Source organism: Dipodomys ordii, unplaced genomic scaffold, assembly GCF_000151885.1.
Source record: "Dipodomys ordii isolate 6190 unplaced genomic scaffold, Dord_2.0 Scaffold188, whole genome shotgun sequence".
Classification (NCBI taxonomy): domain Eukaryota; kingdom Metazoa; phylum Chordata; class Mammalia; order Rodentia; family Heteromyidae; genus Dipodomys; species Dipodomys ordii.
The window spans coordinates 2,726,877-2,751,751 of NW_012267404.1; the positions used below are offsets into that span (position 1 = coordinate 2,726,877).

The 24,875-nt window shown below is 38.9% G+C and overlaps 1 protein-coding gene across 3 annotated transcripts; it reads left to right on the forward strand.

Moving 5' to 3' along the window:
• Positions 1–2,626: 2,626 nt before the first annotated feature.
• LOC105999365 (cytochrome P450 2C26-like) lies at positions 2,627–16,539 on the forward strand. 3 transcript variants are annotated; one of them, XM_013034342.1, is made up of 10 exons: positions 2,627–2,799; positions 4,830–4,992; positions 5,174–5,323; positions 8,129–8,289; positions 8,824–9,000; positions 11,172–11,180; positions 11,617–11,740; positions 12,059–12,246; positions 16,139–16,280; positions 16,358–16,539. In XM_013034342.1, exons 1-10 carry the CDS (start codon positions 2,632–2,634, stop codon positions 16,537–16,539), a joined length of 1,464 nt encoding a protein of 487 aa, XP_012889796.1. In that variant the 5' UTR covers positions 2,627–2,631. The 3 variants fall into 3 exon arrangements, with proteins under 3 accessions (XP_012889796.1, XP_012889795.1, XP_012889797.1); XM_013034341.1 differs by lacking the exon at positions 11,172–11,180 and having other exon boundaries at positions 11,599–11,740; XM_013034343.1 differs by lacking the exons at positions 8,824–9,000; positions 11,172–11,180 and having other exon boundaries at positions 11,599–11,740.
• The last annotated feature ends 8,336 nt before the right edge of the window (positions 16,540–24,875 follow it).

Below are 24,875 nucleotides of genomic sequence, written 5' to 3' on the forward strand. Positions count from 1 at the left end.
ACATAGTTGTGCTGGTAGCTTTAGCATGGCCTTGTTTGTGATCATTTGGGTAAATACCCAAAAGTGGGATTGCTGGGTCATAAGGGAGCTCTATGTGGAGTCTTTTGAGGAACCTCCATACTGCTTTCCAAAGTAGTTTACACACCCACTGACAATGCACTAGGGTTCCTTTTTGGTGAGGCTCCTATTTTAATGGCGGCAGAAATATTAGCCCACTTGCTAGTTTGTTTTCAGGTTCTTTCTTATTCACTTTCCTTGATTTTTCTCTTTTCTTTCACTTATTCATTTACAAAGGATGTTTTTATAGTTTATCTATCAGTCTTACATGTGTCTTAAAATAAGAAATTATTCAGGTTATCCAGTTTGCTATATTGCCAGAAAAATAACTCTTTTGCAAGTCAATATAGTAAAGTAATAATACCATTTTTCCTATTTTGTTAGTGATACACACAGCATGTGTATGTGTACACACACACACACAGACACACAAACCTAACCTAGGAGATGGAGGTTCCCTACATTTTCTATCATACATATTAGAAAGCCTAGATATAAACTTTCTACAAAATTTGATTAGTTAGTGTCTATAGGGATATATAGTCTTGGTTCAGCAATAATTGTCATTTCGATAATTACTCAGAATGTTTCATATAATACTTGGTTTTATCCTGAAGTTATAGCATAATGGTATAGCACTTTTCTAGCTAGCTTGATAACTTGGGTTCCATCTCAGCACCACAAAAGAGAAAAATCTGTACCTTAGTTTCTATTTAATGTCTTTACTATTATAGGATCATATTAATATATTTTTAACTTGAAAAAAATCCCCTTTTAGATGGCAGCTTTTAATTGTTGAATCAAAGCAATCATTTACATCCTTTTTGTTTGAATGTGCATTTTGTTTAGTGGTACTAGAGTTGATCATGGCTTTGCACTAGGCAAATGCTCTATGCTTTGATCTATGTCACCAGACCTGTGTTCTTTTTCATTGTATTAATAATGGCATACAAGGATTTGGTAACTGTCCACATGCTTCATAATAGACTATGAAATTAGAAATCCTGTTTCATAGTAATATAATTGAGTTAATGTGATAGGTTAGGTTAACTTGTAATCATTGCTCTTTCCCAGTGTTGGATCTTGGTTTGACACCAATAGTCTTTCTAAAATTGCTGAAGTTATTATAGCTAAAGAAAGAGAACAGAATGTTTTGCATATGCTACACTAGTTGTTGACTGTTTTCTTACTCTGTTTACTCTACCTCAAAGAAAAAGAATTCTAGAGACCATCACCCTTTGTTGTACAATCTTAAAAAATAAAGTCTCCCAGGGCTGGGAAAGTGGCTCAGTGGTAGAGTGCTTGCCTTGCATGTATGAGGCCCTGGGTTCAATTCCTCAGCACCACATAAGCAGAAAAAGTGGGAAGTGGTGCTGTGGCTCAAGTGGTAGAGCACTAGTCTTTAGCTAAAGAGCCGAGGGACAGCACTCAGGCCCAGAGTTCAGGCCCCAGGACCAACAAAATTAAATAAATAAAGAGTCTACCTAAGTTGAAATGATTTTCCTACCCTTTCCCTACTTCCAAAAGTCAGAGTGTTATGGCGACTAACTGAAGATGATGGCATTTTTTTTTTCTTTCCATTAAAATTGTTAGTATAAGCATTATGCCACCTTTGGTCCTCAGCTCCACCCAGACCTGAACTCCTCCCTGCCCTGGAGTTCCTGCCATACAGCTGGCCCCTCCCTCTCTCTACTCAGACCCACCTGAACTACCATCTACCTCACTTCCTAACCCCCACGCCATACTGTTACCTATAGTGGAGGCTGCCATGTGCTCTCTCTCCAGGGGAAATATGGCCCCTCTAATAAACCTTGTAATAATCTTTCTCTTGTGCCTGCCTGCCTCTGCAGGGTCCCCTGGCATGGATGTGATGGATACTTTCATTGATCCTTTCAGTTAATAGTTATCTCTTTTTCTGCTACTTCTTCCTTCAATTTATAAATGTGATATATCATTTGTAGTATAAAAGAATTTTAAGCCTGAAGATTTTAAGGACACAACCTTTACTGTCTCTGGGTTGATTAGCTTTCTAAATATACTAAGTCAACTTCAAAACATGGAAAAGACATCAATAGTAGTGTAGATCAACCAGAAGAAATGATTTGTGAGCTTGAAGATAGCCTATTGGAACATACACAGTTGGAGGAAAGCATTGTAGTAGTTTTATATGCAAGTTATGAAAATATTGATTTTCCTGAGAAATCATGTGACTAAATGGTCAGTAAGCAGAGAAATCAGAATTCTGAGTAATACCAAATTAAATTGCTTTCTTTAGGGTTTTCAAGCTTTATGGGGTACTATAACAACTTTGTTTTTAAGCTTATAGATCTGCACTTCATCCCAGTACAATTAAACCACACAACCTGCAGAGTAAGTCCTCAAATAAAAGAGAACAAAGGTAAAGAACAGCTTACCACTATCATTTGGGATAAAGTCCACTTGAAAGTGAGATTTAAGTGCACAGAGCTGATTAGTCACTTATGTCTCAAAAACCCACAGCTTAATTAGCAGGAAGCATTATAAAAGCTCTGGATTGCAGGCTCACAGTCATCTCACCTAGAAGAGAAGGCCTCAATGGATGCAGTCGTGGTCCTGGTGCTGGGTCTCTCCTTCCTGCTTCTCCTTTCACTCTGGAGACAGGGCTCTGGAAGAGGGAGGCTCCCTCCTGGCCCTGCTCCTCTCCCAATTATAGGAAATATCCTGCAGGTCGATGTTAAAAACATCAGCAAATCCTTGACAAATGTAAGTATGTTTTGGGCTCTTGCATTGGAATGAAAAGGGAAGTGTGTTGACCTTTGGTTTTAAAGAAAATACACGGCTGGATGCAGTATAAATGAAATAAAATGCTCCATTAAATTTGTATGTGTAGTTGCACTTCCCATAGTCATTTTCTCATTCTTGAAAATCACCAAATGAAGGGATGTATTTTGTGACTGAAGAGCCATTAGATCCCATTCAGAAGTGTAAAATACACGAAGTGAGAAAATTGTGATTCTTCCTTCCTTTTATGGCCATTTCTAAGATTGTTGCCTGAAGGTAAATGGAAAGGGAAATGATTATCATTACAGATCTTTCTTTGTCAGTGGATGGACTTTGGGGCATTGTCCCTGAGCTCTTCAGCTCAAGGTAAGTGCTCTATCACGTGAGCCACAGCACCACCTCTGTTTTTCTTGTGTTTAATCAGAGATAAGAGTCTCATGGACTTTCCTGCCTAGGCTGGCTTTGAACTGTGATCCTCAGATCTCAGCCTCCTGAGTAGTTAGGATTACAGGCGTTTGACACTGGCTTCTAGCAGAGATTTCTTTCATGTATTTTAGTCATCTTTTTTTTTTGTTACTTTGTTTTTGTAATGTAGTTAAAATAGATCTCTGAGGTTGTTTTAGGTGTGATGTCAAGAAAATAGCTATGGATGTGGAACAGCATAAGGAATAAAAGAAATGAGAAGCCAGTCAGGACCTGATTGACAATGCCAGAATTCACTGGATTCTGCATAAACCCTTTGTCTGTGGATAGTCATTCATTCTCTCTGGTAGAATTGTTCTTGCATGAGCTGTGACACAGCTTTGTGCTGTTTCTGTAGAGTCCTTTTGTATTTCTAACACTGGCAGTGTCAAACCTGTGGTGATTTACAAATACAGATTACCTTGTTTTTGACAGTACTGGGATTTGAATTTAGGGCTTTGGGTTTTCTGGTCAGTTGCTCTACTGCTTGAGCTGCACTTCAGGCATTTTCTGTTATTTTTGAGAAGTTTCCCTGCTGTCCAGGTCAATTTAGACCACTATCCTCTTATTTTAAGCTTTCCTGCTACAGCTAGAATGACAGGTATATGTTACTGTGTTTATTATTTACTGACAGTCCTGGGTCCTAAATTCAGGGCCCGGGCACTGTTCCTGAGCTCTCAATGCTAGTGCTCCCCCATTGGAGCCACATCTCTACTTCTAGCTTTTTGGTGGTTAATCGGAGATAAGACTCTCAGTGACTTTCCTGCCCTGGCTAGCTTTGAACTGTGATTCTCAGATCTCAGCCATACAGGTGTAAGCCACTTGCACCCGACTTATTTTATTTTTTTATGTTGAAATGGGATCTCTTGAACTTTTTACCTGGGCTGGCTTTGAGTTACATTATCTCAATCTTCACTTCCTGAGTAGGATTACAGGCACCAGTCACTGGTGACTAGCTAAATACAGGTTTCTAGTGTTCATCACAGGACCATTGAGTCAGCATCTATGTGTGAACGGTGGGATTTTTCTTTTCTTTTGTCAATCCTGGGGCTTGAACTCAGGGCCCGGGCACTGTCCCTGAGCTTCTTTTGCTCAAGGATAGTGCTCTACCATTTAAGCCATGGCACAACTTCTGGCCTTTTCTGTTTATGTGGTATTGAGGAATCAAACCCAGGGTTTCATGCCTGGTAAGCTAGCACTCTACCACTAAGCCACATTCCCAGCCTGAACTGTGGGATTCTTAAAAAAATAGTTTAAAATTCTCAGACAGTGATTTCCTTCTTTGTAAAAAAGACAACTATATCTATCAAATGTATTCATTGAGAATAAATTTATATCTCTTCCATTAAGCATGACACATTTCAGCCCTCCATAAGTGATAGTTGTAGCCATGACTATCACATTTATAGATAAATTTCAGAAACTCCAGACAGTACACAGTAGAATAAAGTATTCAAACATAATCATAATATTTATAAGAACTGATGATGGTATAAGGAGGAAATAGTGGCAAATTTTGCTAATTTTTGCATGTATTTTCCATTTTCCAGTTCTCAAAAGTCTATGGCCCTGTGTTCACTCTGTATTTGGGCATGAAGCCCACTGTGGTGTTGTATGGATATGAAGCAGTGAAGGAAGCTCTGATTGATCATGGGGAAGAGTTCTCTGGACGAGGAAGTGTCCCTGTGCCTGATAAAGTTAATAAAGGCCTTGGTAAGTGTGCACACATAAATGTGTTCACATGTATATCAGGCAGTGGTCATTGGGAAGAGGAAAATTAACCCAGCTCAAACTCCACCTCAGGCAGCTAGGCCATCTGTATGGCTGAGATGTGTCAGCTTCCTCCTCCTTGTGTGCGCTCTTCTTCCATGTTTCTGTTTCCTGCTTCTTTCAGGAGTTGTTTTCAGCAATGGAGAGTCATGGAAAGAGATGCGACGTTTCTCCTTTATGACCCTCAGGAATTTGGGGATGGGGAGGAGGACTATGGAGGACCGAGTTCAAGTAGAAGCTCACTGTCTTGTGGAAGAGTTGAGAAAAACCAATGGTGGGTGCTAATTCACGTTACTGATTTCAAATAAGATCCTTAGGAGCAATTCAAGGGTGGCTGAATCTTTCATTTTGGGCTTGTGTTTGTGAGTCCTGATGTGGAGGAGAGATGATTGAAAGGAGAGAGCCAGGGAGTTTGTACATCTGTGCCTTGTGTACAAGCACATCGAATGTGGGTGCAAAGTGGTTTTTAATGTCCTCCTGATACCAAGTTAGTTTCTTTTGTTTTCAAATAAGAAATATAGATATATGAATATGGATGTATCAAGCTTATTTCTGATGAGTAAGGACATATTGTTTTCTTTTCAGTATAAATGAGGATGATAGATAATTTACTCCAAATAAGCTAGTGAATATTTGAATATGATGGCCATGACTCCACCACACTCTTTTTTTTTCAGTGCTGGTCCTGGGGCTTGAACTTTGTGCCTAGCTGCTGTCCCTGAGTTTTGTTTCTCTCTCCCTCTCTCTCTCTCTCTCTTCTCTCTCTTCCTTTCTTTCCTTTCTTTTATTTCCTTCTTTCTTTCCTTTCTTTGCTTAAGACTAGTCTCCACTTCCAGTTTTTTGATGGTTAATTGGACATAAAAGTCTCAGGGAGGCTGGGCGCTGGTGGCTCATGCCTGTAATCCTAGCTACTGAGGAGGCTGAGATCTGAGGATCGAGGTTCAAAGCCAGCCCAGGCAAGGAAAGTCCGTGTGAGACTCTTATCTCCAATAAACCACCAGAAAACCAGAAGTGGCACTGTGGCTCAAGTGGTATAGCACTCACCTTGAGCTGAAGAGCTGAGGGACAGTGCCCAGGCCCAGAGTTCAAGCCCCATGACCACCAACAACAACAAAAAAAAGAGTCTCCGGGAATTTCCTTCTCCTGACTGGCTTCAAACTGCAATCCTCAGGTCTCAGACTCTTGAGTAGCTAGGATTACTACCACACTCTTACAGAGCAAGAACTACATCTTCATTTAATTAATTAGACTGTCTTTGTTTGACCCATTTATAGACATGTCTCAGAGTTTCTTTCTACCTTGTAAGTATAAATCTGACAGAGACCCTGGTATACACTATTTCTACTGCTTAGCCAGCCATGTATGTGTGTGTATGTGTGTGTGTGTGTGTGTGTGTGTGTGTGTGTGTGTTACCAAAGTAAGATACAAATGTATGTTTGGAAACTTTTTCTTACAAAATTTATGGGCCATTTGAATCCAGCTATGTCAGTATGGAGATCTTCACAAAAACAACACCTTTAACTAAATTCATGTAATTACTTGTAAAAAAGTAAATTTGGTACATGTAATCTGGTTTGAACAGACAGTACAATATCCTATAATTCACAAAGTTTAAATTTACCACATTCAATTTGGAATTTGATTGGGAAAGGTAGAAACTTCTACTTCCTAAGGAAGGAATTTTTTTTAAGATAGTAAAATGGAAACTTAAAAAAAATTATCAATTCTTTTTATTTGCTTTAGTTGGGATTTATATCTAAATAAAAACTTCTCATTTTACCTTTTAGATAAAGTCAACCATATATTTGTTTTTTCAATTGATTTATTCAACTATTTATTATAAATAAAAAAGTATCCAGCTCCTCACCATTTTTTCACTTTCTATTCAGTACTATATTTTCTATAGGATTTAAAGATAGATGTGATTTTACTTGGAATGATTAAATTATTGGAATTTTAAAAATCTTTTTCCTTCCCAAACCATAGATATCTGGGGATTAAGAGTGAGTAAATAAAGACTGCAGGTACATACTGAATATATTAAGTTCCAGTATTTGAGTAAATTATTATGACCAACATTGTGTGAGATAAAAGCAATGTGTTTGCAGGTATCTCTTTTATATAATTCACACTCTTTTAGGTCTATGCCCAAGAGTGCTGTGGTAGGGTCATAAGGCAGGTCTACATTTCATTTTTCCAGAACTTCCATACTAATTTCCATAGAGCTTGCACAAGCTTACATTCCCACTAACAGTGTGTGAGGGTTTCTTGTCTTCCCACATTTTCACTGCATTTGTTGTTGTTTGTTTTCTTGATGATATGGAAACTTACAGTAGTTTTGATTTACATTTCCTTTATGGAAAAAAATGTTGAATGTCTATATTTCTTAGCCATTTAAATACTTGTATTTCTTGAACAGGCTTGTTCTTTTCATCTGCCGATTTTTTAAAGTTGAATGAAGTTCTTTTGTTGTCTATTTTGTTGAGTTCTTTGTATCTTTTGGATGTTTATCCTTTATCTGTTGAAGAGCTGGTGACGATTTTCTCCCATTCTGTGGGTTAGTTGTCTCTTGATTCTGGTAACTGTCTCTTTTGATGTGCACAAACTTTAAAATCTGATCTTAATCCCATTTGTCTTGTTCTTATTTCCTGGACAAGTGGAGTCTTATTCAGAAAATAATTATCTCTTCCTATGTCTTTCAGAGTTTTCCCTATGTTTCCCTGTAGTAGTTTCAGATTTTCAGATCTTATATCAAGATTTTAATCCATGTGATGTTGATTATTCTACAGAATTTGAGATAGGGGTATAGTTAAGTCTTCTGCATATAGATAACCATAATACAACCCACCAAACACTAAAAAGGGGATGGGAAGGAGAGTTTTATGAAATATAAAAGAGGGTGTAAACTGGTTCAAAGCATTCCACACTTATCCGTGGCATTGCCTATAAATTACCATTGCCTATAAATTACCAATTACTATTGGAATTACCATAGTGAATTGCCACTATTGGAATTACTACTAATGGAATTACCACTATTGTATGCGTGTATGTTCTAACTTAAAAAAATATTTTGTAGGCTTACCGTTTGATCCTACTTTTATCCTGGGCTGTGCTCCCTGCAATGTGATCTGCTCCATTATTTTCCAGAATCGTTTTGATTATAAAGATCAGGATTTTCTCAACTTGATGGACAATTTAAATGAAAATGTCAAGATTCTGAGCTCCCCATGGATGCAGGTGAGGCCAAATCCTCTCTTTCTCAGAGTTTATTTCATTGTAAGTCCCAAGTTCTATAGGTAGGAAATGGTGAGCTGAATACTTGGACAACTCAGTGCTGAGAATTTGGGAAATATGTTAGAACTCTTCACTTTACATCCAGAAAAACAGGGACTCAACTATTGGGCTGGCTTTCAAACCTGTTAGCTCGCTGTTCATAAGTTTTCTCATAAAATCCCAATGTACTTTTTCTATAAATCATTATGGTCAATACTCAAAAGATACTCAGTCACTCAGTGGACATCCAGGTTCCTTTTTGAAAGCTTCCATAACCCAGAAGACTTGTTGTCCAATCACCATTTGTTTGTCTTTTCCTGGTACATGCTGGTAAGTAACTCTACCACTGAGCTATAGAGAGTTATTATATACCTACAATAAAATTACCCTTCAAGATAGTACCATATTTTATTCATATATTCCTAACCAAGGGTTGCTACATGATACATATATCTCTAATCATATTTTAAAAAATTAATGTAATATTTTCTCTTGCAGGTCTGCAATGTTTTCCCTATTCTCATTGATTATCTTCCAGGGAGTCATAACAAATTACATAAAAATTTCAATTTTTTAAAAAATTATTTTTTGGAAAAAGTAAAAGAACATAAAGAATCCCTGGATGTTAATTGTCCTCGAGATTTTATTGACTATTTCTTGGTCAAAATGGAGCAGGTAAGAATGTTAACATATGCACAATTATTTGATTGTTTGAGTGTTTTGTAGTTTTATGAATATTTTGATACTTACTGATGCTGAAATGGTTAGGTTAATAATGCTTCATGAGGACTCTGAGTGCCTATTCCATGCATGATTATGTTACTGAATTTCAGGTACATTCTATCCAGATCACAAATGATATGGTGAACAATTTTGATATTTTAAAATTTATTGAGCCTTTTGAATCACCTGTCTATCCTGGAGGAAGTTCTTTGGGCACTTAAGATTGTACAATCTGCCATTGTTAAGTAAAGTGTTTTCTATAAATGAGATGTTCTGTATATATGTTAGGAATATCAATGTCTATTGTTAAGAAAAAAATATATTTTCCCATCCAATGTTACTTTATGAGTATACTGTTTTTAGAATAATTTTAACTTGAGTTAGATTTCTAAGAGAAATTTCAACTTGATGACCTTGGAGAGTCACATGAAGTTGATACAACCAAGGCATCTTCTGTCTTTGTCTAGCGTGTACTAGTGTTAAGGTAATCTGACTTATTGTAATGATGTTGATTAGATAAGGTTAGTCACAGTGGATATGCCATCTGGAGATGATAAAATCACCATTAATGTAATACTGGTAATGATGTGGATAGATTGTTTCAAAGATAATTTTATGTATTTCCACATCCTGCACTTAATAATGTTTAATCTGCTTGTTACTTCCAATATGGATTGCAAAATTACTGTCTCATTCTATTTTGTGGTCCATTCTCTTTCTGTTATCCTTTCTATATTGTGCTGCTATATTAGTGTTTTTTTAACTTCATCTTAGCAATGTGTCTATAGGCAACACTGAGCCTATGTGAGGTTTTTGTTTGTTTTGAGTAAGAATATTGTAACAAAATTGGGCTGAAACCATTTATGTAATACAGTCTTCATTTACATATTTCTCTTAAAGATTGTGCTAGTTGGGGCTGGGAAGGTAGCTCAGTGGTAGAGCACTTGCCTTGCATGCCTGAGGCCCTGGGTTCGATTCCTCAGCACCACATAAGCAAAAAGAAAAAGACTGGAAGTGGCGCTGTGGCTCAAGTGGTAGAGCACTAGCCTTGAGCTCAAGAGCTGAGGGACAGCGCCCAGGCCCAGAGTTCAGGCCCTATGACCGGACCCAAAAAATAAAGGTTAAGAACCTTCTATTTTTATTCACCATACATAGGATTTTTGGTTTCATTTTTATGAAAATAGTATCTGCTCTATTTCTTCCTTCATAATTCTGTTTTGAATAAGAAGAGGTACTTGCATACAACATAATATATTTACTTATTGGTTTATAAGCTAATGCTAACATAATATATTTACTTATTGGTTTATAAGCTAATGCTAACTTCTACATAAGAGGGAAAATATTCAGTCTTTCCCTGTCTGGGCCTTACTTACTTCACTTAACATAATTTTTCCATGTCTTTCCATTCTTTGCAAATGGTACAGTATTATTCTTTCTAATGGACAAATAAAAATTCCATTATGTATACATTTTCTTGATTCATTCATCATTGAAATATATCTGGACTGATTCCATACCTTGGCTATGGTGAATAGTGCTGAAATGTGTTGGTGGCTTTACTGTATCCTGGTTTGTAACCTTTTAGACAAATGCCTAGGAGTGGAATTACTGGATATTAAGATTGATCTCTGTTTGGCTTTTTGAGTAATCTCCATACTACTTTCTGAAATGTTTGAACAAGTATACATGCCCAGCAGTGTATTTAGGATTCCCTTCTGGCCACATCCTCACCAGTATCTGTTATTGTTTGTTTTATTGATGCTGACCATTTTAATTGGGGTGAAGTGAAATCACAGTGTTGTTTTGATTTGCATTTCATTTATGGCCAGAGATATTGAACAAATCTTCATGTCTCTATTGTCCATTTTTACTTCTGAGAAGAGTTTCTTTAGCTAATTTACCCATTTATTAATTGGGTTGTATAAACTAAAAAATAAATGTACTAGGTGGTATGCAAGTATATACAAATATATTCACTGATAGGAAGAACTCAAATAGTGTAATTCCTTAGAAAGGCAAAGTCAAAGTTCAATGAAATGAACACCAGAGAATGGGTGTGTTAGAGGTGTGGGGTAGGGTCAGACATGGGGAGAAAGGCAGACAAATGAAGAGAAGGGGAGGATAATTCAGTCAGGAATTCAATATATAAAAGAGTTGACCTTGATCAAAATGCACTGTATTCATAAACTGCTCTGTATAAATGGCATTTTTTTGTTCAACTACTTAAAGATAATTTTTTTTAAAAAAGAAAAGAGGTAGTAATAGGCTTCAGTTTCTTTTCTATCTTAGAAAAGAGATTTTTCTTCCATAGCTCATCTAGCTTTAAAGAGTCACATGAATGAAATTTTAGGTAAGCAAGAAATAAAGGTCTAAGAAATGAAACAAACCATCTCATCTACAGTGTCTTCCATAGCATACAGTAGCTTCTCCCAATACTGTACGCTCTAAGATCTGTGCTAACCTTATAACACTGTGGGTTGTTTTGGCTTATTATTTGCCAGATCCTGATAAATAATCTGTAAGATAACTGCATCAAACTATTTTTAGGAAAAACACAACCCACAGTCAAAGTTTACTTATGAAAACTTGATAGTCACGGCATCTGATCTGTTTGGTGCTGGGACAGAGACAACCAGCACAACACTGAAATATGCTCTGCTGCTCCTGATGAAGTACCCGAATGTCACAGGTAGGACAACAGATGGAGAGTTAAGTGAAATCCAGAATGATGTTGGGAAAAATAAAAACCATAATGCCCTTTGTCTTATTTGTCTGAGGAAAGCTTCATTATTTAATCTTACATACCACATGTTTTAGTCTGTCCATATTTAAGGAGCAGATTGAAATAGTATATCTGTGCCTAAAACAGAAGAAGAATAATGAGGGAATTGGAGACAGCATAAAAGGGAAAAAGCAGTGAAACTATTGTACTGCAACTAGAATTTAATTGCTATGACAAATGCATCATTTTTCTCTTACTACCTCTTTCTCACTTGTATCTAATCAGTTAAAGTTCAAGAAGAGATTGATCATGTGATTGGTAGACACCGGAGCCCATGCATGCAGGACAGGAGCCTCATGCCCTACACAGATGCTGTGCTGCATGAGATCCAGAGATACATTGACCTTCTTCCTACCAGCCTGCCCCATTCAGTGACCTGTGACATTAAGTTCAGAAACTACCTCATTCCCAAGGTGAGCTTTCTCCTTCCATTCTGCACCTCAGTGGTCTTGTTTTCCCCAGATATATAGTCAGATTCAAATTTTCAATTTACACAAGTTGAGAGAAATGCAAAAGTTTTACTTATGGCAGCTCAATAGACTTGGTGTTGTTTTAAAAGTGGCCAGGAACCAAGAGAAAGGTTTAGCAGTTGTAAGTTAGGAAGCTAAATCTTCCCAGGCCCCAAATCTCAGCATATGTAACAATGAAAGAGGCCAATCAGTAGCAGTGTTTTAACAATATTTAACAATGTTAAGTTAAACAATGAACAATGTTTACTTTCCATCCAGTTGAGTTTTCTGCAATGATGTCCATTCCACCTTGTGAACTTTGGTCCCATCAGAAGAAAATTTGCCAGCACCATCTTCCAATTTTTTTTCTTTGTGTTTTCCTAGAAGTTTTGTTGCATTCACTCTTAAATTTATATTAATGACTATTTTCAGGTTAAATGTTACTTCTAGTATGGAGTATTAGGCTTCCTATTTTTCTTTATAATTTGCAATTGTTTGAATCACCTATTTTATATCTAAAGAAAATTTCATATCTTAGTTAAAAACACTCAACAGATGGTTTTTAAATGAAATTATAGACATAGAGTATAATAAATTTTGGCATGAAATTTCCCCCTCCTCTGTATTAAAATAATTAAATCTAGCCAGACTCAGGGGCTTACATCTTTAACCTGAACTATTTGGAGTAAGAAAACAGATCATGGCTCAAGGCCCATCTCTCTCTCTCTCTCTCTCTCTCTCTCTCTCACACACACACACACACACACACAAATATTGGTTGTGGTGAGGCATACCTGTCACCTCAACTATACTAGAAATAAGTCATAGGACTGCTGTGCAAGGCTGGCCCTGGAAAGCAAGACCTTCTCTAGAGAAAGCTCTGCCCATAGAGGAGTGACTTTCTTCATTGGGCAAACAGAGCCAGAAGCTGCCTCTCCCCACTTCAACCTAGGCAGCAGACCCAGCCCAGAAGGGGTAAAAGAAAAAATTGAGAATGTCTCCAGGCTAGATTCTGTGAGTGTCTTAGGAACTAGCCCCTCAGGGTAAAGCTACTGATCTCTGACAGGCCCTACCCACAATCTAGCCCCATACAGCAACTCCAAGCTAGAGGAAACAGCCATCTCCCTCTTTTGTTATGCTCAAAGGAGGGTCACAAAGTAAGGTAAGGCAAAGCTTCTTTCTGCTTGCTCAAACAAACTGATTTAAGAAACCAATGAAGCCACAGGAAAACCAAACACCACAAGCAAACCAGAGGCTCCACCAAGAGACTGGTTATGAACACAGGAGAGACACAAGATCCCACCCCCTCCAAAAAAAATCGAAGAACTCTTTTTTCTACCTAATTTAAAAAATTTTCAAAGAACTATTTTCTTTTTTTTTCCATCATTTTTATGTTACGTATGTGTGTGTGTGTGTTTAAACTCTTTTTACTCTTTTCTCTTTTGGTCTTTTTGGGTTATTTTTACATGACTTAATTGCTGTTCTGCTAATCCCCAAATATATACCCATTTTCGATTATTAGACTTTATCCTTCATTGTGTGCATACCTAATTTAGAAATTGATTAGTCAACTCACAAACTCTCAGCCTTAACTCTTTTAATAGTAATATTATTTCCTTATACTTACATAACTTTTCAGTGTTGCATTTTTAAATTTTTTATTTTTCCATTTTCCCATTTTTTCTTTATTTCTCTCCTCCTTTCCTTCAATCCTTCTCCTCTCTCAGTATTATTTCTCTATACTTATATAATTTTTAAGTGTTTCATTTTAAAATTTTAAATTTAAATTTTTTCATTTTCCTTGTTTCTTTATCTCGTCTCCTTTCCTTCTATCTGTTTCCTTTCTCCTTTTCCCTACTCACATTCCTCTAATCTTATTTTCTCCCCACAATTCTCCCTAAACCTATTAATTTCTGGTCTGCTTTCTTCTTTGACTTTTTAGTCCATTAATCCATAGTTGTTTTTTGTTGAACAAGATTGCATCTATTCAACTAGATTGTTTCTGTACTCATTTTGACTGCATCAAACAATCTGTACAACTACAGGGTTCTAGTTTTCATACCAAATGGGCAGAACAATCTGGAGAAACACAAGAAAAATGGCAAGTCCAGGTATCTCAACTCCCACTCATGATAATCAGGCAACAGAGCAGTTAGTGACTAATACAGGGGAGAATTCCCAAAATACTCTACAAATGTTACTGGTAAACATGCTGAATGAAAAGATTGAAAGCCTGCAAATGACTCTGTGTGAGCATGATAGAAAAACAGGTAAGCAGGATAGGGAAAAGAGTGAGTGTGATGAAGCTAACCAAAGATTAATACAGGAATCTTGTGAGCATGATCTTGTGAGTTAACCAAAGATTAATATGGGAAATGCATGCGTGGGATGAGAATAGACAAGATTAATAGAGGCATTCATAGAATCCACAAACAGACAGCTGAAGGAGTCCAGGGAGGCCACAAAGGGAATGCTGAATGGAGCCTACCAGAAGGAAAGGGAGTCCAATGAAAACAACCAATCAACTAAGTGATTGAGAATGAACATTGAAAACCAAATTAAGGAATTAAGGAAGTCCATATGTGATCTAAAACAAAGCTCCAACAAAGAATTTGAAGCCATCAAAGCTGACCAATTAGAAGGAAAGGAAATGAAAAAAAAAAGTAGAAAGTCTTGACAGTAGGTTAGACCATGCAGAAGATCGAATCTCTGGGATTGAAGATAGCCTAGATGTTATAGGGAAAGAACAGACAACTATTCAAGACAAATCTAAGAAATATGACAGATCTATTAAACATTTGGAAGATATCATCAGAAGGTCTAATCTGAGGATAATGGGCATAGAGGAGCACCTAGAGATAGAAGTTAATAATCTAGGAAATTTATTTAACAGGATCCTAGCAGAGAACTTCCGCAAAGAAATTAATTTACAGTTATGCCTTTGGTAAGATATCTGTCTCAATAATTTTGAGAGGCAGGCATATGTAATGTTATGAAGGCCATTATTAGTTATGCTAATTCTTCATGTGTTGAGGTTATGTCTGCCTGATATCTCTATTGCAGAGATGCAGTATACATAATTGTACATAATTAATACATAGTACATAATGAATAAAATTAATACAATAATAATATAATTAATAAAATGCTCTTGTACAGAATTAATAAAAGTATGTGATATAGTACTTCAATCCTGCTCACTAAATCACTCACTCATTTTACTTTTTCCTTGCCTGAACTGATGATCCTCTCCTGAATTATTTCAAAATTATGACATTTCTAATTTTATCATCCCTTTAGTTTTGTTCAAGTTATCTTAATTATAATAAATATTGACACCCACATTATATATTAAGAGAAAAAGTAGAAGGCAATGAAAAACATTCAGTGTTATATTGGTTTTAGGTCTTGCTATCATTCCAAAAGAATATGTTGTTAATGATTAGCAAATGATCATCTATAAAATGTTCTACGATCACATATCCCAGACATTTAGGTGCAAGTAAAGTCTTCCACTTGACTCCATATTGCAATATGAATGATGTGAAACTGAAGTGATGAATCAAACCAGCAGCTGCCAATAGACATCAGGGCTAGAGCTTTATGATAAGGAGAAGACATTCAGAAGTTGGGGCAAGAGATGCTTAGTATTTCAACTGTTATGGGAGGGCATTTCAGTAAAATGACTGCCACTGGCTTTAAACTCTTTTCTGTTTGTTACATGATCTGTCTGATAGAATATCTTGCAGTTTCTGTTTGGATGTTTTTTTCTTTAACACTCAAGCATTGAACTAGTTGATTTGCATGCATCTTTCAGCTCTATGACTATATAATAAGGCTTATCTGTTGTTTCCAGGGCACAGCCATAGTAACGTCACTGACATCTGTGCTGCATGACCAAAAGGAATTCCCCAACCCAGAGATGTTCGACCCTGGCCACTTTCTAGATGACAATGGCAACTTTAAGAAAAGTGACTACTTCATGCCTTTCTCATCAGGTACCTCAGGTGACAAGTATCAATAGTTATGGTTATAGTATAGGCAAGGAGTAAATATTTCTCTTTTTTATTTCTAGGAAAACGGATTTGTGTGGGAGAAGGCCTGGCTCGCATGGAGCTGTTTTTATTCCTAACCACTATTTTACAGAACTTTCAACTGACATCATTGGTTAACCCAAAGGCCCTTGATACCACCCCAGTTGCCAATGGATTTGCTTCTGTGCCACCTTCATACCAGATCTGTTTCACTCCTATATGAAGAGGAAGAGATGGTCTGGTTGCTGCTGTGATGGTTCACAATCTGCCTTTTCTCTTGGAAGTCACTCACCCATCATTCCTTTGACTGCATTCACCAAAAACACAGTCACTGAGAGTAGTCACATCCTTGTGCTGAGCTCAGTACTAGAACTACTTGATTCGAGTTCGGGAACATCTCACAGGCTGGGGCCCTCTCTATCATCCTACTCAAAATCCAAGTTCCTCATATTAAGTTATCAGACCCCCTAACACAGATATAGCTTTCTTCTTCCTGACATACAGAATCACAGCTCAGCATGGAGGTAGCACAAGTCATCAGTCCCTCATGATTAATAGCAGTACACAAGGTGACAAAGAGAAAGGTTGGAGAGTAGCATCTATCTCCTGTCATTGTATATCATCTCCCTAGGGCTGAACCACCTCTGGGACCATTTGCTTCTTCACATTCCCTTGGCTTCTTGTTTGAATCTGAGCTGCACAGGCCATATTTCAAGATATTAGTCTTAATCTCCTGGGGTCAAATTTTCTGGCACTTGTCTTAACTCCTGGTCTCACTTCTCCCTGATCTCTCAGTTCCAGTTCTGTTTATATCTCAGAAACCTCCCAGTATGCAAAGGAAAGTGGAATAAGGGGAATACAGGCTTGGTAGTGGCACCAACATGTAGTGAGCCCTAAAGAGTACTGTGAGGGCCCAGCTTTGAAGACACACTGTTGCCTTACCACAATTATTCATAGCAATGAGGTTGTCCCAATACTGGGTAAGCAAAAACAGAAGGAAATAAATCAGATGCGACTTACATGAGGTAGAAAATGTAAATTTAATTCTGTGTTACTTAGAAACTTAAATATCTAAGCCGGAAGTGGAGATGTGGCTCTAGTGGTAGAATGCTAGCCTTGAGCTGAAGAGCTCAGGGACAGTGCCCAGGCCCAGAGTTCAGGCCCCACAACTGAAGAAAAAAAGAAAAAAAAACAAAAAACTTAAATATCTGAGATGAAAACAGCTTAATTGTGGTGTGTGATCTGTTTAATATATGGTTGAAATCTTTCAAAATATTTTGGGGGTTTTTGCAATCTACATACATCAAGGACACTGGTATTTGTTTACTTGTTAACTAACCCTCATGTAATTTGAACTTTGGGTTGGTATATCACTCGTATAATGTGGACCACACTTGATTATTGGGGAGGCTGTGTGGATATGGGGATGGTCCACATAGGAACTCTATATTTCATATTTACTTTGGCTCTAAACCAGAAACTACCCTAAGATAAAATTTGATTAAAAATATACTAAAACTGATTACATTGCATTACATTAGGACTCTTAAGAGCTTAATGCTGAAATCTTACCAAGTGTTTGAACTGAGATGAGAATCATTCATGCAATTTTAAAGGAGAAGTGAACAAACTGAAGGTTCCAGTCAGAGTTCTAAGACAAAGTGTACTGTTACACTGATGACACTTAATTCACTGTACCCCCAAATCCTTGTTTCCTTTGAAAGACCCCAGACTCACTGGGATACTTTCTTCAACGGGAGGGCACCCCAAGAACCAAGACTCCAAGCCAGCAGCTGCAATAAGCAAGAGGAGTTTATTTGGCGTTTGCGCAAGCGGACCCCCTGTCCTGAGCAGACAGGGAGCCCCGAGCAGAGATTACAGGCTAATTTAAAGGCAAAAACCACAAGATTAACGCATAACACAAAGCATCCCAGGACTGGTCCATTTAAAGGTCACCATATACACCAACAATCACTTTGCCACCCAGGAAATTTTGTAACACTCTTTGTAAAATGACTGGTCCATGGTTGGCTTAAGGGGGGTTTACATGGTTACAGGCCTATGATTGGTTGACATTTGGCTTAGCTTGTGGTCTTGCCAGGTGGTCATTATCTCAAGGTCCTGTCTGGGGAATTTCTAAATGGGAACTGAGGAAAACGTACTGTCTGTTTTTTTATCTACGACCACTGACCTTGTCCTGGGGCCGGCATCTGGTCTCTGAAACTTCTTAACTCATTTCTGGGAAGGGAAGGGTCAATGCTAGCGTAAGCAAGTTTACAGAAGCAGAATCAGCAGTTAGCAAGTTAGTAATGGTAATGGTCAAATTTTAATCTTTCACCTTAAAAAACCAAAGTTTAGACTACTTGATCTCAGAGATCCCTTTGATCTTTAAGCTACATTTCTATTCTTCATTGTATAATAGGCAAAGATTCAAGCAGGAGCCTTACCTCAGCAAAAAAAAAACACCCAAAAACCAAAACCAAAAAACAGAACAGGGACTCCTATCTCTTCAGAAATGAAAGGAATCAACTCAATAGAATTCTACCATTAACAATAAGGTGATTTTACTTTAGTCAACCAAATTGTGTGTATTAGTATATACTTATATATTTGCCTAAAGCATAGCATATACAGGATGCAAACCTTTCAAACAATGAGCAGTCAGCCGAACAAAATGATTATCAGGAAGTTAAAAGGCAGCTAGCTTTCAAGGAAGTGGATAGTGGAAGGAGAGTAGCTGAATAAAAAATGGAAAGGGAAACCAATACAGCAGGAATTCTCAATGTACATGTGTAATACAGGCAGTGGGAAATTTGAAATGAGTCTGGGGGAAGGGAAAGAGGGAGGCAGGCAAACGAGGGAAGTGATGACTCAAGTTTGAAAAATTATAAAAACAGACTGTTCTGCTCTACATTTAAACCATATGGTGCTGTAATAATTAACCACCTGCATGTTTATTTTGGATGTTACAAAGTGTTGAACCAGAGCACTGTCCCTGAGCTCTTTAGCTTAAGGTTAGCATGCTGCCACTTTGAGCCACAGCATCACTTCTGGTTTTCTGGTGGTTAATTGGAAATAAGAGTCTTATGGATTTACCTGCAGAGGCTGGCTTTGAACCATAATCCTTACATTTTAGTCTCCTGATTAGCTAGGGTTACAGGCATGAGCCACTGGTGCCTGGCTTCTTTTGTTTTGTTTTGTTCTGATACTGGGGCTTGAACTCAGGAACAGCACCCAGGCCCTGAGTTCAAGCCCTAGGACTGCACCCCCCCCCAAAAAAAAAAAGCCTATCCTGTTAGGTGACATTGGCTCACACCTGCAATACAAGGTGCTCAGGAGGTTGAGATCTGATGGTCATGGTTTGAACCAGCCTACGCAGGTAAATCTGTGAGACTCTTATCTCCAATTAACTACCAGAAAAAGCCAGAAGTGGAGCTGTGATTCAAGTGGTAGAGTACTAGCCTTGAACAAAAAAAAACCCACAAACACAGCCCAGGCACTAGCACCCAGACCTTGAGTTCAAGCCCCAGAACTGGCACACCCACACACAAAAGACTACCTGCTAGGCTCCTGTGACTTGTGCTTGCAATCCTAGTGACTCAGGAGGCTGAGATCTGAAAATTCCAGTTCAAAGCTTGCCTGGGCAGGAAAATGTTATACTCTTATCTTGAATCAACCACCAAAAAGCCAGAAGTACAGTTGTGACTCCAGTGGTAGTGCACCAAGCTTGAGCAAAAAAGCTAAGGGACAACACCCCAGGCCTTGATTTCAAGTCCCAGCACACAAAAAAAAGACTGTCCTGCAGTTATGAATGGCGACAGATAGGGTGTACACAGCTGTCCAGCCCTGCTAGCCAGCAGTGCTGTAGCTTAGATATCCAGGAGCCTGGGGTGAGAAGAAGGGGGCTGGATTCAGGGTGGAGCACAGGTACCATGCATGGGAGCCTGCCTCCCTTGCTTCTCCATCCCAGGCCAGGCAGTGCAGGCCTTCACCTTCTGCAAAACGGAGCCCCAGGCCACACAGTAGAGCCTGCCTCACCTGCTCTGGGGCACACGGAGTGGCAGGAGGAAGGTGTGGGAGGCCAGGCCTGGCTTGCCTGTTCCCTGGGCCTGAACGTTTATGGATGGCAAAGCACATGAGCATTCTATTCTTGCCACCACACCTGTGAGCCATAAGAGGCTGGGCAGGTACTGTTCCCTCTATGCTATGCCAGGAGCCCGGCAGCAATGAGTGGGGACAGGAACGAAGAGCACCATGGTTTCTTCTTGTCCAAGGAATGCCTGTGGCTAGGACACAGGGACTCAGCTGAGTTTCAGTGGTCAGGTTGTGGTCCACATTTCCCCTCTATGAAGTTTCCTTCTGTTTTCTGTAACTTAAAATGAAGTTCACATTCCTTTTCTGTGGGATTAAGCTAAAAAGTAGTTGAATTCCTGAAACCATTTGGAAAGAGTCTTCTACAGTTTTGGTCATCGTGGCTGTGCTTGCCGGAGGGGCGGGCCTGGTGATGCTTGTTCACATCTCACACGTGTTCATGAACTTGACCATTCCACAGCGTGGACCACGCTCAGGCGTCAGGGGGCCTAATCATCGACAAGGAATCTGAGGTTTACAAGATGCTGCAGGAGAAGCAGGAGTTGAATGAGCCCCCGAAGCAGTCCACTTCGTTCCTGGTTCTGCAGGAAATCTTGGAGTCAGGTGAAAAAGGTAATCGTCCCTATCTGCAGCAGCCACGGGTTCTGAGTCAGGGTCAGGAGTGAAGGTTAGTCAGTGCCGAAGCCCGGAGTAGGTGGAAGAAGCATGCTGTGTTCTGAATGTGTGGCTGTTTTCTTTTCCACTTGAGACATAATCTTGCTAAGTTGGCCAGGCTGATCTGAAATAATTCACTATCCTTCTGTCTCAAATGTCTGAGGTTATAGGGATGCACATTTGGCATGGATTATTTGGGGGTGGGGTGGGGTGGGAGTGCCCGTTCTGTTGCTTGAACTTAAGGCATAGGCCGTGTGTGTGTGTGTGTGTTTAATTGGAGATAAAACTCACAGCCTCTTTTGCCTGGGCTGGCTTTGAACCACCATCTTTACATGTCAGCCTCCTGAGTAGCTAGAATTACAGCTATGAGCTGCTGGCACCCAGTTTGGCATGGACTTTTAAAAAAGCTGGAAGGTCATTTAAGAGAGAAAGCAAGGGAGGCTGGTGATATGGCTCACAGGTAGAGTGCTTGTCTATACGTCTAAGGTCCTGAGTTCAATCCCAGTAATACCACCCCCCAAAAAGTGTGAGAGCACCCCCTCTTGGCTGACCTAATGTTTACTTAGGAAGCTCTGTACTGGCTGTGGGCTTCCTGCCACACATGCATCAGGAAGCTGAGGCTGGAGTAAACGTATCTTGGGGATTCTATTGGTCGATGTCTTGGTCATTTGTTTGGTCTGAGCCCATACACCATGCTTCCGTGGTGGCAAATGGGCAGGAGTGGGTGAGGGCCACCAGTGATGTGTGGCAGGTGGAATGGATCAGCCACCCAGTGAAGCCAGCTGCCTGCTTTTCTTTTATGCTTGATGTCTTAAAAAAAATAGTATTACATGTCCTAGACTTATGCTAGTGATTGCAAATAAGGGAAACCATGGGACCTATGTTTCTTTGAGTCTAGCTTACTTCACTTAATATAATTTTTTCCAAGTTTTTCCATTTCCTAACAATGGGGTGATGTTATGCTTTCTGATGGAGGCATAGAATTCCAATATATATGTATATGTATATATATATATATGTATATATATATATATATGTATATATATATATATATATATGTATTCATCTCCTGAAGGGCATCGGGATTGGTTCCATATGTCTCTGGCATATCTCTTCTTTGAATTCTTCATTTTTTCCCATTAGTTGCTTTTGAAAGCTGCTATTACTAAGTATGTGTATTTGTGTCTTAGGAGATGAATTAGTTAAGAAAGGAGAAATGTAAAAACAAACAACAAGGTTCAAAAGCATTGAACAGGCAGGACTGAAGGACTAATGAGTTAAATGCGTGCTACAAGTGACCATGGACACAGCCCCCTTTGTGGTCTCTGCAGTGGACCAGCAAGCTGCCAGCAGGAGAGCCTCCTCCTCCTGTTGAACAGAGCCTCCTTGGCTGGAACACAAGACCTTCCAATTTCTCACTAGAAAAAGCAGTGGGAACTTTAACTTTTCTCTTAACAGCTACCAGCATGTATCATAAGAAACAAGACTTTAGCATCTCTCTCTGTGGGGAAGTAATTTTATGCCAAACAGCCCTCCCAAATCTGAGCTCAATAGTATTTCATTAAAGTGCTGCAGGAAATCAACTGTAAAAAACACCCAAGTGGCCTGATTGGAAACTCAAGTGTGAGGGGGCCAAGTGAAGAGCCTGAGCCCAGGCTGGCAAGTCCTCCCCAGGACTAGTTCTGAGTTCTGTGGCCTCTAGTATGAGCGCTCATAGCTCTGCATGTGAGTTTACTCAAGGGAAAACTCTACTGTCTTGGGATGGCTGCTGAAATGAACTTCAATTGTCCTTGAAGAATAATTCTAGAAGTTAGAATGAGGTAAAAATGAAGACATTGGCCTGCCTCCTCTCAAAATTGAGTTTTGTTTTAAAATTAATTTTCTTTTGTATTATATGCTACCTAGAAATTGAACCCAGGACCTCATGCATGCTAGGCAAACAGTCTACTACTAAGCCACATTCCCAGCCCAAAGCAGGGTTTCCTAATGCTATCTTTTATTTATTTTTATTAATATATTTTTATTGTAAAGATACTATACAAAGGGGTTACAGTTACATGAGTAAGAAAATGAGTACAAAATTCCTATAGAGCATTGTTCTCCCCTCCTTTGTTTTTCCCCTACCATCCCTTCCTTCTCCAACTCCTCCCTCCCCCCAAATTTGTAAAGTTTGTTTTCAACGTATCATTACAATGGGTCAACCTGTATCCTTATTTCAGCATTTTGTTATTTTCCTTATTAGAAAAATGTATATACAAGATACAGGTGATGGGGGCTGGGAAGGTGGCTCAGTGGTAGAGTGCTTGGCTTGCAATCCTGAAGCCCTGGGTTTGATTCCTCAGCACCACATAAGCAAAAAGAAAAAAGCCGGAAGTGGTGCTGTGGCTCAAGTGGTAGAGCGCTAGCCTTGAACTGAAGAGCTGAGGGACAGCGCCCAGGCCCAGAGTTCAGGCTCCACAACTGGACCCCCCCCAAAAAAAAAGATATAGGTGATGGGAATCAAATACAGTAGAAACGGGAGTTTTACCATGGGGACAGAGCATACAAAAGAAACAAAATCACATAGTACATTATAAGTACATTAAAAAACAAAATTATTAAGAAAGATCAAACCTCTTATGTACCTATCTTGAGGTTTATTTCACTTTGCATCATCTTTTTTTTTTTGTCCGTCATGGAGGCCAGTCGTGGGGCTTGAACTCTGGGCCTGGGCGCTGTCCCTCAGCTCTGCAGCTGAAGGCTAATGCTCTACTACTTGAGCCACAGCACCACTTCTGATTTTCTAGTGGTTTATTGGAGATAAAAGTCTCAGGGATTTTCTTGACTGGGCTGGCTTTGAACCACGATCCTCAGATCTCAGCCTCCTGAGTAGCTAGGATGACAGGTGTGAGCCACCAGCACCCAGTTTAGAATCATCTTATATGGTCATATGTACAAAGCTTTTGACTTTTTCTGCCTGTCCTGGACATATTCTACTTACTGCAAATTAGGGAAACCATGGGACCTATGTTTTTTGGGGGGGACCTGGCTTACTTAATATAATTTTTTCCAAGTCTTTCCATTTCCTAACAAATGGGGCAGTGTCATTCTTTCTGATGGAGGCATAGAATTTATATATATATATATCTCACCTTTTCTTGATGTACTCATCTACTGAGGGGCATTAATGCTGTCTTTTAAATTCACCACAGATTTTAAATCTTTCACATGCTTTCCCTTTCCGTCAATTTGGATTTTCCACAGTTCCAAACATTATAAAGGGACAAACTTTCATGAATTCTCACTTTTATTTGCCCATGGGGAAATAGTTGACACAGTAATTGCTTAATTTCAAAGAACTTGGTTAAAATAATAATGAACTAGTATTTCAGGATATATTTGAAGTGAAGTTCTTTGCAATACTGAGTTCACATGTTACAAAACCATTTTGAAATATTTACTCTGCCTTAATATGGGGATTACAGGCATGTACCAGTCAGTATGCTTGGCTCTCCATGTCCATTAATGGAGTGAGTTCATAATGAAAATGTGGCATATGTCCCAACCCGCAGGACTTCAACGAGGGCAATGAACCTAAACGAGAAGGAATGAAGGGACAAGAGACACAAAGAAGGACAGCAAGACAAGGATTCTGATCAAGCTGCCAAATTTTATTTTTCACACAGGGATATTTATATGCTTAGAATAAGGAAGCATTTTCATTGGGCGTAGCAGCTGCAGGATGCTTGCTTAGGGCAGTGAAAAGGTGGTTGTTAGCAGCTCCCGGGTGTTTGTATGGGGGTGAAAAGGTGGTCATTAGCAGCTACTGGGGGG